Source organism: Prionailurus bengalensis, chromosome A3 (genome assembly GCF_016509475.1).
Source record: "Prionailurus bengalensis isolate Pbe53 chromosome A3, Fcat_Pben_1.1_paternal_pri, whole genome shotgun sequence".
Taxonomy (NCBI): Eukaryota; Metazoa; Chordata; class Mammalia; order Carnivora; family Felidae; genus Prionailurus; species Prionailurus bengalensis.
In genome coordinates, this window is record NC_057354.1 from 105,600,387 (window position 1) to 105,617,789 (window position 17,403).

A 17,403-nucleotide genomic window follows, 5' to 3' on the forward strand; every position below is an offset into this window, starting at 1 on the left:
GTATGTCCAGTGCCAGAAACTTTCTATAACTCCTGGTCTTTAGACCGTGTGTGTTCAGCTCTGGTGACACAATGAAATTATTTTCAAATATATATCACTCGTAGTGATGAGATGCATTCAGAAAAGACCTATTAACATGCTAGATAACATTTTAATAGAAATAACATACTCCAATGACCTATTTTAATAAGAACCTATTGTCTTATGTCCCAGAGAGAGAAACTAATTTATTCATCCTCAGATATTTACTGAACACCTAGTAAATATATCCCAGGAACTATGCTTGGTACTGGGAATTCAACAGTGAGGAAAAACAGGTATGGTCACTATATTGATGAATACTACAAACTACAAGCTGATATGTAGGGAAGGGGAAGAAGAGAGAGATACATGTTAATGAAATAATCACAAAAACAAGTGTTTAATTACAAATAATTAACATGGAGGAATGTTGTTGTGTCTCTCTCCATGAGCACACCACAAGAGTAATCTGCCCTAGACGGATAGATTAGACACAATTTGAAAACAGATTAAGAGTCAATTAGGTGGTGGGGCACCTGGGTGGCTCAGTTGTTTAAGTGGCCAACTCTTGGTTTTGGATCAGGTCACGATCTCACCTTTTGTGGGTTCGAGCCCAGCACTGGGCTCTACACTGTCAGGGCAGGGCCTGCTCAGGATTCTCTCTCTCCCTCTCTCTCTGCCCCTCCCCCACTAGTTAGTTCTCTCTCTCTCTCTCTTTCTCTCTCTCTTTCAAAATAAATAAATAAATTTGGGGAGCCTAGGTGGCTCAGTTGGTTAAACGTCCAACTTCCACTCAGGTCATGATTTTGTGGTCCATGAGTTCAAATGCCACATCAGGCTCTGTGCTGACAGCTCAGAGCCTGGAGCCTTTTCAGATTCTGTGTCTCCCTCTTTCTCTGCCCCTCCCCTGCTCACAGTCTGTCTCTGTCTCTCTCTCAAAAGTAAACAAATATATTTTTAAAAACCCTTAAAAATAAATAAATAAATAAATAAATAAATAAATAACAGTTAATTACATGGGGCTATGAGAGCATCCAAGCAAAGGGAACTAAAGTTGCAAAGGTCCTGTGGCAGGAGACAGACCACAGAATCAAAGGAAGGCTGGCTGGAGCCCAGAAGACATAGAGGAAAGGCTGGGGTACAGGACAGGACAGACTGGCCGGGCAAACCCCCACAGCTTTTTTTGACTCTTTTAAGGATCTGGGTTTTTATCCTGAAAGCAATTAGAGGCCAGTAAAAGGATGTAAGATAGGAGACAGCAAAATAAAAATTGCATTTTAAAAAGATCAGATAGAATTAGAGATATCCCAGAATGCAGTCTTCTCCCTAGGAAATCAACACAGCCTGACCTTTCTCAGAACCAGACTCAGCATCAAAAATCCTGTTTCTAGTACTGAGTCTGTCAGAAATTAAATATGAATCTTTATAGAAGTTACTTCACCATTATCTCTAATATGATCTATACTGGAAGATTTTTGAGGCCCCAAACAACTCAAAAGGCTCTTTTTCTTAGATCTTTTCCTCCAACTTGCTTTAGTCCTCAGAGTTCAAGGAAAAGAGAAATCTAGCACTTCTTTAATTACCTGTTTTCCGAGACCGAGGCTATGCTCTGGCGATAGGTCCCTACCAATGCACATGGCACCCTCTGCCCCGTAACAGGCCTGGCCCTCCGCCAACTACCTACAGACCACTTCGGGGTTTACTGTGTTCTAAAGGATTTTGTTTCCACAATGGGGCGAAGGGAGGTCAATGTAGGTTGTAAACTGATTGTTTTTTTCTTTGCCTATTGTACAAAGGACACTTTACATCTTAATGAAATGAGGGTGAAATCTAGGAAGCCTCCATGACAACTTAAGTGTTGTAACAATTATAAATCTTATCATGTTTCTTAGACTAGCACTGTTTGAAATTCAGTCTAGCTATGATTGTAACAGGTCTCAAAATAAGGAAGTCAGACCTAGCAATCTGCAGGCATCTTAATTACCTGCTCCCCAAACATTACTGGTGATTTGACAAGTAGCATGCGGAGTCTAGGATAAACAGATGCTTCAGATTAAGAATGCTGACAGTCAGCTGCAGTCCCTTACAGGAAAAGCCACAGTGAAAATCACCTAGGACAGACCACTGGAGTTCCCACAGTTCTGTAACCGTGCCCTCTCTGCAGTAAGAAGTCTTCAGAGAAAGTCTGGTCACCTGATGGAGAAAGGTACTAACCACATCTGTATAGGTCTGAAAACACTGAAAGAAAAATAAGAACCTGACTCTCCAAATTCAACTGAATGATGAATCTAATTTTCATTTATTTTTTTTAAATCCAATTTTCATTTCATGGTACAAAACAACTTACCAGCTTCTCATATGATCTTTTTTGGAAAACAATCTGCAAAACTCACATTATCAATGTACAAGTCATCAACTTTTAACCACTCCCATTCATTTCCATACAGGTGCCCCAGGATTTTATATGTTAACATCAAAGAGGAAGGCATGAAGCTACCAGGCAAAGAGGACTAAAGGTGCAGGACATGGCATCTGAAATCACAAAGCGCATCAATTTCCTCTTGCTTTTGTGACTTCTGAAAGTTATCAATTTCATGGCACTGAAAGTAATCTAGACACAAGAGCAACATATAGAAAGAGTCCAAGTACAGCTGAACCTAGCGTCCGTTAGAGCAGGAAACCAAAGCATTTCAATGTTGCAGACAGAAGACCAGATCTTCAGCGCTGCCTAATCCGATGCAAACAATAACATTGATTTTTAAACCCAAGCCATTTTAAGGAGAGTGAAACAAAAAAGATGTAATCTGGGAGAGAGAATCTCAGGTAGGAGTCAAGAACAGATCCAAATCCTGTCTCTGAAACTGAAACCAGCTGTACAAACATGACAAACAAAATTCCCTGAGCCTCTGAGTACACTTCTGCTTTAAAAAGTAACAATTACAGGGGTGGCTGGGTGGCTCAGTTGGTTAAGTGTCTGACTCTGGATTTCAGCTCAGGTCTGATACCAGGGTTGTGGGATTGAGCCCCACATCACATCGGGCTCCACGCTAAGCACAGAGCCTGCTTAATATTCTCTTTCTCCCTCTGCCTCTCTCGCCCACTCCCGCACTCTTTCTCTCTCTAAAATAAAAAGAAGCAACAATTATAGTAGTAAACAATTTAAGATGGTAGATATAACACAAAGTGTCTCCCTAAGTGCTGAATACTAAAAGAAAAAAAACAGAAGAAATGCAAACATTGGAGGGTGTGAAAGCATCTAGCCAGAAGGAACATGTAGGCAAGTGCTGCAAAAGATAAACACAAAATGATGTTTAAACTAATTAAGGTACATAGGTTGTGTTCTCTTTAAAATGCTTCTTTTATAACTCGCCTTCACTGACAGAAATAAATACCGAATCTTTAAAAACTCTGCCCTCTTCGGGGGCACCTGGGTGGCTCAGCTGGTTAAGTATTTGACTTTGGCTCAGGTCATGATCTCACAGCTCAGGAGTTTGAGCCCCACATCTTTGTGCTCACAGCTCAGAGCCTGGAGCCTGCTTCGGATTCTTTCTCTCTTTCTCTCTCTGCTCCTCCTGAGCTCGTGCTCAGTCTCTCAAAAACAAACAAACATTTAAAATAAAATAAAGACTCTGCCTTCTTCCAACAGAAATTCACCCGCTGTCTCACCAGTCACCACCAGTGGGAAGCAGAGAGTTGCTGCAGCCCGAAGCAAAAGCTCACATACCTGCTCTTCACCTGTTCACACCTATCTTCAGGCAAATCAGCCCCAACTATCACAGAGCTCTGTACCATCTCAGGAACAGGTTCTCCCTTGTCACTCCTCAGAGGGTGGAGGGAATCTGCTGCACTACAACAGGGTGAGCATCCCCAGTTATAATCTGGGAAGCATTATCTCGGAAGATGAGTGTTAAACCATAAGAGAGTAGCTATGTAAGTAACAGTATATCTATACAAGGCACAATCACACAACATTAAAAAAAAAAAAAACTGGGGCGCCTGGGTGGCGCAGTCGGTTGAGCGTCCGACTTCAGCCAGGTCACGATCTCGCAGTCCGGGAGTTCGAGCCCCGCGTCAGGCTCTGGGCTGATGGCTCGGAGCCTGGAGCCTGTTTCCGATTCTGTGTCTCCCTCTCTCTCTGCCCCTCCCCCGTTCATGCTCTGTCTCTCTCTGTCCAAAAAATAAATTAAAAAACGTTGAAAAAAAAATTAAAAAAAAAAAACAAAAACAAAAAAAACAAAAAAAACCTTTCCAGATTCTCATGATGATATGAAAAAGTATTTATTTTATATTGTTAGGGAATATGTGGTGGGGGAGGCAAAGTACAAAACTCTGATTTAAATGACTTCCACTATGTGTTAAAAAAAAGTTCACATGGGGGCACCTGGGTGGCTCAGCCAGTTGAGCATCCAACTTTGGCTCAGGTCATGATCTCATGATTCGTGAGTTCGAGCCCCATGTTGGGCTCTGTGCTGACAGTTTGGAGCCTGGAGCCTGCTTCAAATTCTGTGTCTCCCTGTCTCTCTGCCCCTTCCCCACTCGTGCTCTCTCTCTCTCTCTCTCAAGAATAAACATTAAAAAAAAAGAAAAAGAAAAAAAACGTTCATGTGGGGCTTATCAGCTTTTGTATAATGTGGTACTTGTGCAGGGACAGATCAACAAAACAGAGGAGAAGAGATAACAAATCCAGAAGCAAGCCTAAGCATATCTAAAACCTTGAAAAAAGAGGAAGGAAGGATTACAAAATCATGAGGACAACAAATTCAATAAAAGGTATTGAGATGACTATTTTCCATATGGAAAAAAAGACTCCTATACCTCATTCAAGTCTCAAAAATAGACTCCAGATAGATTTATAATCACGAATATGAATACTATTTTTAAACTGTTAGAAAAAAACAATGAGACAAGTGAAGAATGGACAAAGGATATGAATCTAAAATACAAAGAAAAACCACGAAGAGTCAATAAACAAGAAAACCTGCTTAACCTTATTAAGAAATACAAATTGAAATGAGGGAAGCATCAGGTTAGTAAAAATCTTAGTCTGAAAATACCCAATGTTGAAGCCAATGTAAGAAAATGGATGAGGACAAGAAAACACTCATTGACTGCTTGTGGGATTATAAATGTCTACCAGGGCACCTGGGTGGCTCAGTCGGTTGTGTCTGACTGTTGATTTCGGCTCAGGTCATGATCTCACGGTTTGTGAGATCGAGCCCTGCATAGGGTTCTGCCTTAACAGGGCAGAGCCTGCTTGGGATTCTCTCTCTCCCTTCTCTCTGCCCCTCTCCATCACATGCTAGTGCGCGCGCGCACACACACTCTGTCTCTCTCAAAATAAACACACATTTTAAAAATAAATACATAAATTTATTTTTGCCTTGTGTAGAATAAGTTGGCTGTGTTTGGGCAAATCCAAAGTGATCAGTGCCCTATGAATCACTATGAATAACTATTCCCATTCTAGTTATGCCAGAGAGTTCACATACACACTCACAAAGGGTATGTGTTGGGATTTTCAATGCAGCATTATGGGTAGTAGCAAATGAAAAATGTTTTGAAGGAGTCCAGATGTTCATCGGAAAGAGAATACATAAGTAATGTGGTGTAGTATTCCATGAAGGAGTACTACAAATACTACCCAGTGGTTAAAATGAGTGAACTAGGGGTAAAAAAAAAAAAAAATTAGGGGCACCTGGGTGGTTCAGTCGGTTAAGAGTCTGACTTCGGCCCAGGTCATGATCTCACAGTTCGTGAGTTCAAGCCCCGAGTCAGGCTCTGTGCTGACAGCTCAGAGCCTGGAGCCTGCTTTGGATTCTGTGTCTCCCTCACTCTCTCTGCCCCTCCCCAGCTCATACTCGTACTCTGTCTCTGTCAAAAATAAATAAACTTAAATAAAATAAAATAAAATAAAATAAAATAAAATAAAATAAAATAAAATAGAGTGAACTAGGTATGTGTTTATTAACATGGCTAGAGAGCAGTAAGAGGCAAAGAGCAAAATGTCACAGAGTAAATTGAAACACATGCAAAACAAACTTTATGTTGTTTTCAGACACACCAATACATAGTGGAACCAGAAAAACTAGAGACACAGCAAATCTGTTATAGTGGCTGCCGCTTGACAGGAGGCAAGGGTGATGGGCATTAGAGGTACAGATAGAGGATGCAGAATAGGACTAGGGAGAGAGTATGAGAAATTATAATTGTTGAGATTTTTTTTAATCCAAAGAACGAAAACACTAACATTTGTTTGGGGTGGCTCAATACATTATCCTCCGTACTGTTCTGTAATTTGCGGGTATTACTGTTCATAATACACGAAGAGTGGCTGAAAGGAAATATTACGAAATGGTAAGAATATTCCCCTCTGGATAATGAGTACAAGACTTTTTTTTTTTTTTTTGCCTGCTGCTGTACTAAATTTTGCAATTTTTCATAATAAGCATACACTAATTTTATAATTGGGAGAAAAATCTTGAACGTGGAAAAATATACAAGTGGTGATTAGATTCCACATTACTTTGGTTCGCATAAATATCTGTTGACAGGATTTTGAAGGTTTTTACAAATATGACACTTGTACTCTCACATCTTTGGTAAAGTACAACCTCTAAACAACCAAAATATAAACCTATTTTGAAACCCTGAAACTTCTATAGAAAACATTAATGTACCAATGGAGAACAGAACTTGCTTCTATGAACAACATTCTAGTCTCGAAGAAAGCATAAAGAGAGGTGCTCCATGATGGCTACAGACTGTTCATGCTTTCACCATTATCTATACTGTAAGAAAGCACTGTAAGAAACAAATTTGATGTGAATTCTGCATGAGTTTTTACATTACTGCAGTATTTCGTTGAAAGCATTTCAAACTGGAACATAATGAGAAAGTAGTAAACCCTCTCACTGTATTCCATTCCATCAGAAAACAAAATTGAGGGGCATCTGGGTGGCTCAGTCGGTTGGGTGTCAACTTCAGCTCAGGTCATGATCTCACAGTTTGTGAGTTGGAGCCCCACATGGGTCTCTCTGTGCCGACAGCCTGGAGCCTGCTTCTGATTCGGAATCTCTCTCTCTGCCTCTCCCTTGCTCACACTGTCTGTCTGTCTCTCTCTCAAAAATAAACATTAAAAAATTTTAAAAAAGGGAGCGCCTGGGTGGCTCAGTCGGTTAAGCCTCCGACTTCAGCTCAGGTCATGATCTCGCGGTCCATGAGTTCGAGCCCCGCGTCGGGCTCTGTGCTGACCACTCAGAGCCTGGAGCCTGTTTCGGATTCTGTGTCTCCCTCTCGCTGACCCTCCCCCATTCATGCTCTGTCTCAAAAACAAATAAACGTTAAAAAAAAATTAAAAACAACAACAACAACAACAACAAAATTGAGACTTTTAGGAGTGGACTTGAGGAAACCTGTCATGAGGTACTGAGGGCCGGTATCCTAAGTAACAAGATTTGGATTAGCATTGAAGTACCTGAGACAGAAAAGAGTGGTCAGATTTTGGATATATTTTGGGGAGAGAAATTCCAGTACTTTTTGATCCATTTTATTTGGCAGTGATTATGGCCTGAAGAGGTGAAAGGAAAACATGATTGGAAAATGTATTTCTTTATACTATAAAACTCTGATAAATTTAACAGGAAAAAAATTATTGCTCACGTTTTTCTGCATACTCTGGGCAAGACTGCATTTGTAGTCATCATCAACAGAGCATAGTAATGACTTCTTTTTTTTTAGTTTATTTGTAACATTTATTCATTTTTTGACAGAGGGAGACAGAGCGTGAGTGAGGGAGGGACAGAGAGACAGAGGGAGACACAGAATCTGAAGCAGGCTCCAGGCTCTGAGCTGTCAGCACAGAGCCCGACACGGGTCTCAAACTCATGAACTGCGAGATCATGACCTGAGCTGAAGTTGGACACTTAACTGATTGAGCCACCCAAGTGCCCCCTTTTTTGGTTTATTTTGAGACAGAGTGAGAGAGTAAGAGAGAGAGAGAGCGAGAGAGCGCAAGCGGGGGAGGGGTGGACAAGAGACTGGATGTGAGCTCAAACTCACAAACCATGAGATCATGACCTAACCCAAAATCAAGAGTCGGACATTCAACTGACTAAGCCACGCAGGCACCCCCACAGTAATGACTTTAAAGAGAATACCTAGATGGGAATGCAAGCTGGTGCAGCCACTCTGGAAAACAGTATGGAGGTTCCTCAAAATACTAAACACAGAACTACCCTACGACCCAGCAATTGCACTACTAGGCATTTATCCAAGGGATACAGATGTGTTGTTTTGAAGGGACACATGCACCCCCATGTTTATAGCAGCACTATCAACAACAGCCAAAGTACGGAAAGAGCCCAAGTGTCCGTCGATGGATGAATGGATAAAGATGTGGTATATATATTCAATGGAGTATCACTCGGCAATCAAAAAGAATGAAATCTTGCCATTTGCAACTACGTGGATGGAACTGGAGGGTATTATGCTAAGTGAAATTAGTCAGAGAAAAACAAAAATCATGACTTCACTCCTATGAGGACTTTAAGAGACAAAACAGATGAACATAAGGGAAGGGAAACAAAAATAATATACAAACAGGGAGGGGGACAAAACAGAAGAGACTCATAAATATGGAGAACAAACAGAGGGTTACGGGAGGGGTTGTGGGAGGGGGGATGGGCTAAATGGGTAAGAGGAGCACTAAGGAATCTACTCCTGAAATCATTGTTGCACTATATGCTAATTTGGAAGTAAATTTTTAAAAATAAAAAATTAAATTAAAAAAAAAAAAAGAGAATACCTGGAAACTAGTACTCAAAAGAGACAGGATGGATAACATAGTGTCATGAGTTATGGTGTATCCAGCATTAAATAAATAGCTGCAGAGGCAAGAAGATCTACATTATTTATAATAAAGCAGCCGTGAAGAGATATGGTATTATGAAAAAAAAAACAAAAACAAACTGAAACTTTTATTACGTGTAATGGATATCGGTCAAATAACCTCACCGAAACTCAGTTTTCTCATCTGTAAAATGAGCACGTTATCATGCTTGTCTCAAAAGGCTGTGGCAATCATATACAGAAAGTAACTTCAATCGGCAAACATCTGGGGCGCCTGGGTGGCTCAGTCGGTTAAGCATCCGACTTAGGTTCAGGTGATGATCTCGTGGTTCATGGGTTTGAGCCCCACACTGGGCTCTCTGCTGTCAGCACACAGCCTGCTTTGGGTCTTCTGTCCCCTTCTCTTTCTGCCCCTCTCCCACTCATACTTCCTCTCAAAAATAAACGTTTAGAGAAAAAAAAGAGTTCCTTCTCACATTAAAAACTGTAAAGCATTATATTTGATACATAACGATTTAAGTACATAGATAGAATACGAGGAAAAAAGCATACAAGTGAAACGAGATGGGTCAGAATGTTTTCCCCAGAATATTTTTTTATTGTTTCACACCTATTCCATCAGCAGCCATTCATATTCGTCGCAGCTCACAAACATAAGCGGTGACTTAGGATGAGACACTCTACCCCCAGTTAACCAATCAGCCAAGTCAAATCAACCTAGCAGTCAGCAGGGCTAAGAGCCAGAAAGCTCTTTCAACAGAAAGCTCTCCCATCCATAACACTGCTATACTGGCTTTAAAATTAAAGTAGCAGAGGGAATAATAACCCCTAAATTTCAAAAAGCATCTTACCAGGGTGATGTCTCGAGAAGCTGCAGCTGCGCTCATATGCAAACTAGGCTGCCTCACAGAACTGCTGCAATCAAGGGCTCGAGCAAACGTCCCAACAGCACTGAATAATCCACAAGAACAAAGAAGAAAAATTAAGGCGACATTATTTTTTTTATACTTAAAAAAACACATTTGGGTAGTGCGTGAAAATTGTAAAAGTCAGTGCTAAGGATCCAGGGGCTGCGAGCTGAGGTCTGAGTGTGAGTCTCAGCCTTGTCTGCAATAGGCGTGTGGCGCCTTGGGCGAGATGCCTCAGTTTCTTCCTGTGTAGAGAACAGTGGTGGCCAAGAAGTGCACTACGTTTGTCTCTGCTACAGTTCTTTTTTGGGGCGGGGGGGGGGGGTGGGGGAGCTCGTTTCCTTCTTGCTCTTGGTGTGGTCATTTAGGGAGGATCCCCCGGAGGGGACTGCACTAGGCAATCTGCCTCGGGGACTTGAGAGAGAGGGGACAGCACACTACGAAACCAAACCTCTTAAGCATCTAGCAGTCTCAGAAAGTCGTCATTCCTGAGTGTACTGGCCTCCAAGAGAGGCGGTAATCCCCTAATCAGGCAGTGGGGAATTATTTCCCATGTCCTTTTATGGTTGGGGCTCATCTTGGTCAAGACTTTTCTTTACACAGGAAAACAGGTAAATTTACAAAGGTAAATAACAAATATAGCTGTCAGGTGGGTATGTGCTATGGAGAAGAAGAAGAAGAAGAAGAAAAAGAAAAGTCAAACAAGTTCTTAGATATTTGAGAATCAAATATCCAATGAAAAGTATTTTCTTTAAGCATTGACAAGCGAATTAACTATATATGGGTCATTATAATGAAATTGAGAAAAAGTGATTTGTGTGCCATAAAGAAGGGAAAGATCTATCATGAAATGCCAGGGAGCAACCAATTTGGTATTCAACTGTGCTCAAAAAATGAGACGTAAGTGAGCTGCAGAGTTTGACTATTACTGCAAAACAAGTTCTGACCACTTTTTTTTAGCCTAAATTGTGAAATCCCAGGAACATTTTTACCTTGAAATGAGGGATCATCAATTGTAGCAATTCTTCCTATAAATAGGGCTCAAGATGTAATAGATTTCCACTTAAAAAACAAAACAATTACCACTTTTTTTCACTTAATGATTTAGAAGGCCTTCCCATAAAGCGTGAAATAAACATTTAGACCTGCTGCTTGTTGTATTTTATTTTATTATTTTAATTTCTTCTCTCCCTTTGCTGTGTTTTAAGCATGTTAGCTGAGGAAAATTTTTTAATGTTCTGATTAACATAGAACACACATGCATAAAAACACACATTGCACAGCTATGCAGTAACTGCAAAGCGAAGCCATCCATGTCACTAACACCCAGCTCAGGGTACAGCAACCGCACCCCAGTAGACTCCTCCTGCTCCTTCCCAATCTGTAATCTCTCCTTCGTCTCAAAAGACACAGGTGCACAGGTGTATGTATGCAATTCTGCTGAGTATACAGTCAGGAGTGAAACTCAAAGGATGTGTAGGTCAGATGAGAGCAAAGTGGTTACACCAACTTACACTCGCACCACCACAATAGCAGGGTGCTGGTTGCTCTACCTCTTTACCGATGTTTGGCACTTTCAAATTTTCACCATTCTGGTGGAATGTGCAATGGTATTTGATTATGGTCTTAATTTGTATTTTAGACCATTTAAAAAAAAAAACAAAAACAAAAATTGAGGGGGTGCCTGGGTGGCTCAATTGGTTGAACATCGGACTTTTGATTTCAGCTCAGGTCATGATTTCAGAGTCCTGGGATCAAGCCCCACATCGGGCTCTGTGCTGAGCATCCAGCCAGCTTAAGATTCTCTCTCTCTAGGGGCACCGGGGTGGCTTAGTCAGTTGAGTGGCTGGCTTCAGCTCAGGTCATGACCTTGTGGCACATGAATTTGAGCCCCACATCAGGCTCTGTGCTGACAGCTCAGAGTCTGGATCCTGCTTCAGATTCTGTGTCTCCCTCTCTCTCTCTGCCCTTCCCCGACTCCACTCTCTGTTTCTCTCTCTCTCAAAAATGAATAAATGTTAAAAAAAAAAAATTAAAGATTCTCTTTCTCTAAAAAAAGAAAAAAAAAATGAAAAAGGCACCAGGTGCATCTCCTTGGTGTCTTTCATGCTGGCTTGAAGGAAAAAGGAAAAAACAAAGAAAACCAAATTTGAAACTGCAATGTCTACTAAATAATCCCAGATCTGGGTAACCTGCCTGGAGTCTAGGCCAGCGGCTCCACCAAGGATCCATTTCCACTCTCAAATCTTCAATCTCCTCGATCTACTGACTGGCTTCCCCAGCAATGTACATCAGGTCTCCATCCGAGCACCAGTGGCTAGGTGTCTGAGTGCTGGAGTCCAAACGCCTGGCTGCTGACATGACGTGTGACTTCCATGGTGCCAGGCACCATGAACAGTGCTGTCACGTCAACTATGCTGTCATGTCAGGGTGCGGTGAGACCCTTTTATCCTTTGGGTCATGAAGAAAGTTCAACAGAAAATTAGAGAACATAATGAAGACCCTTGTGATCACATCTGTATCTACTGGGTTCTAATATTTTGCCAGACTTGATTCATTGTTTAAGGAAATAAATATTAGAAATGTTGTTAGAGCCTCCTATACACATCTCCCACATCATACATACACATGACATACATATTCATCTGTATGGCCATTAATGAAAACATGGTTTGTTCATGGTATAACTTTTTAAGTGATCATACTGTGTGTATCCTCACTCAACATTAGTTTTGAGATTTATCTCTTGATATATATCCCTCGAATTCATTCATTTTCATTACTGAATATACTTCAGTTCACTTACCAAGTGCTTGTTGACATATTCTTAGGGTTTTCGCCCCCCAATTTTCCACTATTTACACTGCTATGATACACTCACTTACTTGCTGCTTTGCAGTAACTCCGCCATGAATATCATTTACTTTCATAATTGAAACAATACAAATACATTTTTGTCCCATTCATTTTCTCAAAGGGTGTGTGGTGGGTCAAGTGCAGGAGAGCCAGCCAGTCAGGCAGCCAGCCTTAAGGCTCTCAAAGAAAGTTATATGCTTAGCAACAGGCCCTCCTCCTACGTGGGTGCAGTAAGAGGAAGGCAAGATGCACATCATTATGGACACCTGAACAATCCCCATCTAGCGTGAAAGAGATAACTGCTTTTTTTTTTTTTTTTTTTTGAGACAGAGACAGAGCGTGAACGGGGGAGGGGCAGAGAGAGAGAGAGACACAGAATCGGAAACAGGCTCCAGGCTCCGAGCCATCAGCCCAGAGCCCCACGCAGGGCTCGAACTCCCGGACCGCCGAGATCGTGACCTGGCTGAAGTCGGACGCTTAACCGACTGCGCCACCCAGGCGCCCCAAGAGATAACTGCTCTAATTAAAGATATGGGGATTCAGGTGATGAATTTCATCTTCATACTGTTCTGTAGTGCCCAAAGTTTTACCAGAAGAAATTATTATTTTCTTAATCGGTAAATTAATAAATATATTTTCAAACAAAAACTAACAATCATACTTAGGAAGTGGTATGATATATATTTCGGCTTTCTTACTTAACTAGAAAAAGAATACAACCAATGGAAAAGGTAGAATACAAAGAAAGAAACATACATACACCTATAAATTCTTACAAAAAGAAATTTCTTGGAGTTGGGGGTGGTACAGTTGGTTTAAATGCCCAACTCTTGATCTCAGCTTAGGTCATGATCTCACAGTTCGTGAGTTTGAGCCTCGCATCGGGCTGTGTGCTGACCCTGCTTAGATTCTCTCTCTCTCTCCCTCTTTTTCTCTCTCTGCCACGCCCCCGTTTGTGCGCACGTGCTGTCAAGTAAAATGAACAAACTTAAAAAAAAAAATGTTTAAAAAAAGAAATTTCTTGACTCAACAGTGCCATACTTACCGTGCTACAACTAAAAACTGGTCAATCTGTCGATCTGTAAGTGGGCTATTTGGATCCCAGACTTTAACTTCCAATTTGGACTGTTCCCTCTCATCGGATTCTCCTGTCCGAGAACAAAGGAAATGGAGTCTTGTTACTTAACAAGGCAACCGTTGCATTCCGTCGAGGACTGTGGGCACTACCGCCTTCAAAATTTGGTACATTCTTTCAGCAGATGGACAACATTTTGTAAAGTGAACACTGATAATAATACAACGAAACCAACCACAGCAGATCTTCATTTAGTTAGCAACATGTATTTCCTGAGTGCTTGCATGTGTGAGGCACTAAGCCTCATGCTGAGGGATATAAAAACAAAACAAAAAGCACGCCTGCTATGAGACGCTTTCACCGGTAAAACTAACACATAAGTAACTGATACAAACGAAAAGAAACGTGTCATAAGGACATACAGAAAAGGCTGTAAAATTCTGACAATGAGAGGAATCACTTCAGACAAGCTAGGGAATGATGTCATAAAGGGTGTGGTATTTCTGCTAAGAACTGAAGGCTCTGATTGCACCAGCAGGGAGAAGGACTTAAAGTAAGAAATAAGAATGTGAGCAAAGTCATGTGGCGTTAAGATGTGACAGAAAAACAGCTCATTTTGTCACGAGCACATTAAAGGGAATGGGAGTAGATAACTAAAAGGTTACGAACATAGTACTGAAGATTCTACACAGATTTTCCTTCGAGGCAATGAAAAGCACCAGCCTTTTCAGTAGGAGAGTGGCAAGACCAGAAGGAAACTTCATACCTCACACTTAGCAATGGTATGTGATGAAGACAAAATGTAGTGCTGACGCTGATGACAGAGAGCAAAGACAGGAGACATGTGTAGCAGGTAAATTTCAAGTCTTGAGAACTGCATGCACAGCGTCGGCATTAACAGAAAGCAGGAATGCTAGCAGGGCTGAGGAAAGGACTGACAATAACGCAGGATGCTTGCTTTATTTTAGGAATCTCTCACAAGGAGATAGAACTGTCAGGCGGGACTCAATGTCAAGACAAAGGATAGTAACGGAAAAGAGATGTGGGAGGCAACTGGAAGTCCGATTTACAGCTACGGGTTTCTTATTAGGCTGGGGACTGATTTTGGCTTTGTTTAGCTTTTGATTTATGAGGCAGAATGCCTTGCACTGACTGATACACTCTGAAGCTAAACATCCCTGGTGACAATCCTAGGCTATGAGCCTCTAATGTGCTCAGTCCTAGCATAGGAGCAAGCAGGAATCAGAGGCTCAACAGGAGAAAGGGGGTGGAGGAGGGTGGCAGGGACCCAGCCTTTCCACCTGCAGTCTCCTAAGTCAGCCACTGCAGTCAGGGTGGGGCTTGCCCTGCCTTGTTCAAAGGCAGGTAACCACAGAGCCAATCTCCACCCCCAACATAAAGAAGCACAAGCAGAGCAGAGCGAGTACTAGATCTAAAGTGTTTGAAAGGACTTTGGTTTTCATTGTTTGTTGCTTACAATTCTCAGCAACCTAAGCCAAGACATTCAACATCACCTCCCAGTTAAAAGCCAAAAGATTTGCCAACTGTATGAAACTTGAGAGTAGAATCACACAATTACACTTCCCTGTAACTTTCAAAAAATAAAACTTAAGATAAATAATAACAGTACGAAAGATAATAATGGTAAATAACACAGGATGATTAAATGATGATGGTATCCAGTATTAAGTCTCTGTCACATTATATACCCCAGAATGTAATGATAAAACTGGTATTTACGTTTCAAATATAAGTTAATTAAGTTCACACATTTCAATCCCATCCATACATTCTACAGCTTATAGCAGAAAGAGAATTCTGTGTAAGAATTCTAAACAGGGGCACCTGGTGGCTCAGTCAGTTAAGTGTCTAGACAACTTTGGTTCAGGTCTTGATCTCACGGTTTGTGGGTTCGAGCCCCATATTGGGCTCTGCGCTAACAGCTCAGAGCCTGGAGCCTGCTTCAGATTCTGTGTCTCCCTCATTCTCTCTCTGCTCCTCCTCTGCTTGTGCTGTCTCTCAAAAATAAACAAACATTAACAAAAATATAGCAGCAACAACGACAACAAAATAATAAATATAGAAATGTTCCTGGGGTGCCTGGGTGGCTCAGTCAGTTAAGTGCCTGACTTCGGCTCAGGTCACGAACTCACAGTTCGTGAGTTCAAGCCCTGCATCGGGCTCTGTGCAGATAGCTCAGAGCCTGGAGCCTGCTTCAGATTCTGTGTCTCCCTCTCTCTGCCCCTCCCCCTCTCGTGCTCTGTTTCTCTCTCTCTCTCTCAAAAATAAATAAAGATTTAAAAAAATTAAAAAGAAATGTTCCTGGGGTGCCTGGGTGGCTCAGTGGGCTAAGCATCCAACTTTGGCTCAGGTCATGATCTCATGGTCCATGAGTTCTAGCCCCACGTCGGGCTCTGTGCTGACAGCTCACAGCCTGGAGCCGGCTTCGGATTCTGTGTCTCCCTCTCTCTCTCTCTCTCTCTCTCCCCCTCCCCCACTCACGCTCTCTCTTTTTGTCTCAAAAATAAACATCAAAAAAATAAAAAAAATTTTTTTAAATGAAATTTTCCATATCTTGGGGTGCCTGGGTGGCTCAGTTGGTTAAGTGTCCAACTCTTGATTCTGGCTCAGGTCATGATATCACAGTTGTGAGATTGAGCCCTGCATCAGATTCTGTGCAGTAATCTTTGGAATGGTCTTGGTGACTGTGGTATGAGCCAGAGATGGGACCAAGACTACCGGTCATGTTCATGCTAGTCATTGCAATAATCTCACCTCACTCTTTCATTTATGATTATCCAGGCAATCAGTCCAGTCCCAGTCTCATCCCACACCAGCTTACGTACATCTTCCTAATCTCTGAATTCTTAAAAAATGTATTTACCAACTAATTACACGAATGTATATATAGCACCTTATTTTTGCTTCATAAATTTTTCATAATTTTGAAAAAATGTCGATTTAGCAATGATTTTAAATGTGGTATCCCTAATCCTCCAGCTACCTCAAATTTTAAGGTTTCTATTAAATATGGATGAAAGAAGAAAAGAAACAAAAAAAAAGAAAAAGAAAAAAGAAAATTTGGACAAAGTACTTCTTCAGAATAATCACCTAAAAGTACATAATAGAGTTCAAAGACTCTGAAGAACTAAAGCTATATGGAAATCATCTTATAGGCTCTTTCCTGGATAACTGGAAATATTCTTTGTTCTAAACACAATTCATTTTCTTTGCACCAATCATCAGAGTACAATACTTGTCATGCTATTATTAAATTCAGAAACACACAAAGATGCCATTAGTCACCATTTTTATTCAATATTGTTCTCAAAGTTCTGGCCAATGTTTTACGTTATCAATCAAAGGAATGATGAGTTACTAGAGACAAATACTGTACATCATTTACGTGTGGGATCTAAAAAAGCAATACTCATAAAAACCAGAGAGTGGAAGAGTGGTTACCAGGGGCTGGAGTGTAGGGAAATTGAAAAGGGAAAGATGTTGTTTTGGGATACAAATTCCAACTACTAGAAAAGTAAGTCCTGGAGATCCAATGCATAGCATAGTGACTATAGTCAATAATACTATAAACTTCAACGTTGGTAAGAGACTAGATCTTAATTGTTCCTGCAACAAAAAAGAAAGGATAATTGTATGATGTGATAGCGTTGTTAGCTAAGCTATAGGTAGTAATCG

At 41.1% G+C, this 17,403-nt stretch overlaps 1 protein-coding gene across 3 annotated transcripts in view; it reads right to left on the minus strand.

Moving 5' to 3' along the window:
* MTA3 (metastasis associated 1 family member 3) overlaps positions 1-17,403 on the minus strand; it is a 223,989-nt gene that overhangs the window by 64,346 nt on the left and 142,240 nt on the right. For all 3 annotated transcript variants that reach the window (XM_043604070.1, XM_043604069.1, XM_043604068.1), the window contains exons 7-8: positions 13,678-13,780; positions 9,720-9,819 (exon numbers count right to left, since the gene is read on the minus strand). In XM_043604070.1, the coding sequence (XP_043460005.1) occupies positions 9,720-9,819; positions 13,678-13,780 (203 nt within the window). The remainder of the gene's footprint in view (positions 1-9,719; positions 9,820-13,677; positions 13,781-17,403) is intronic.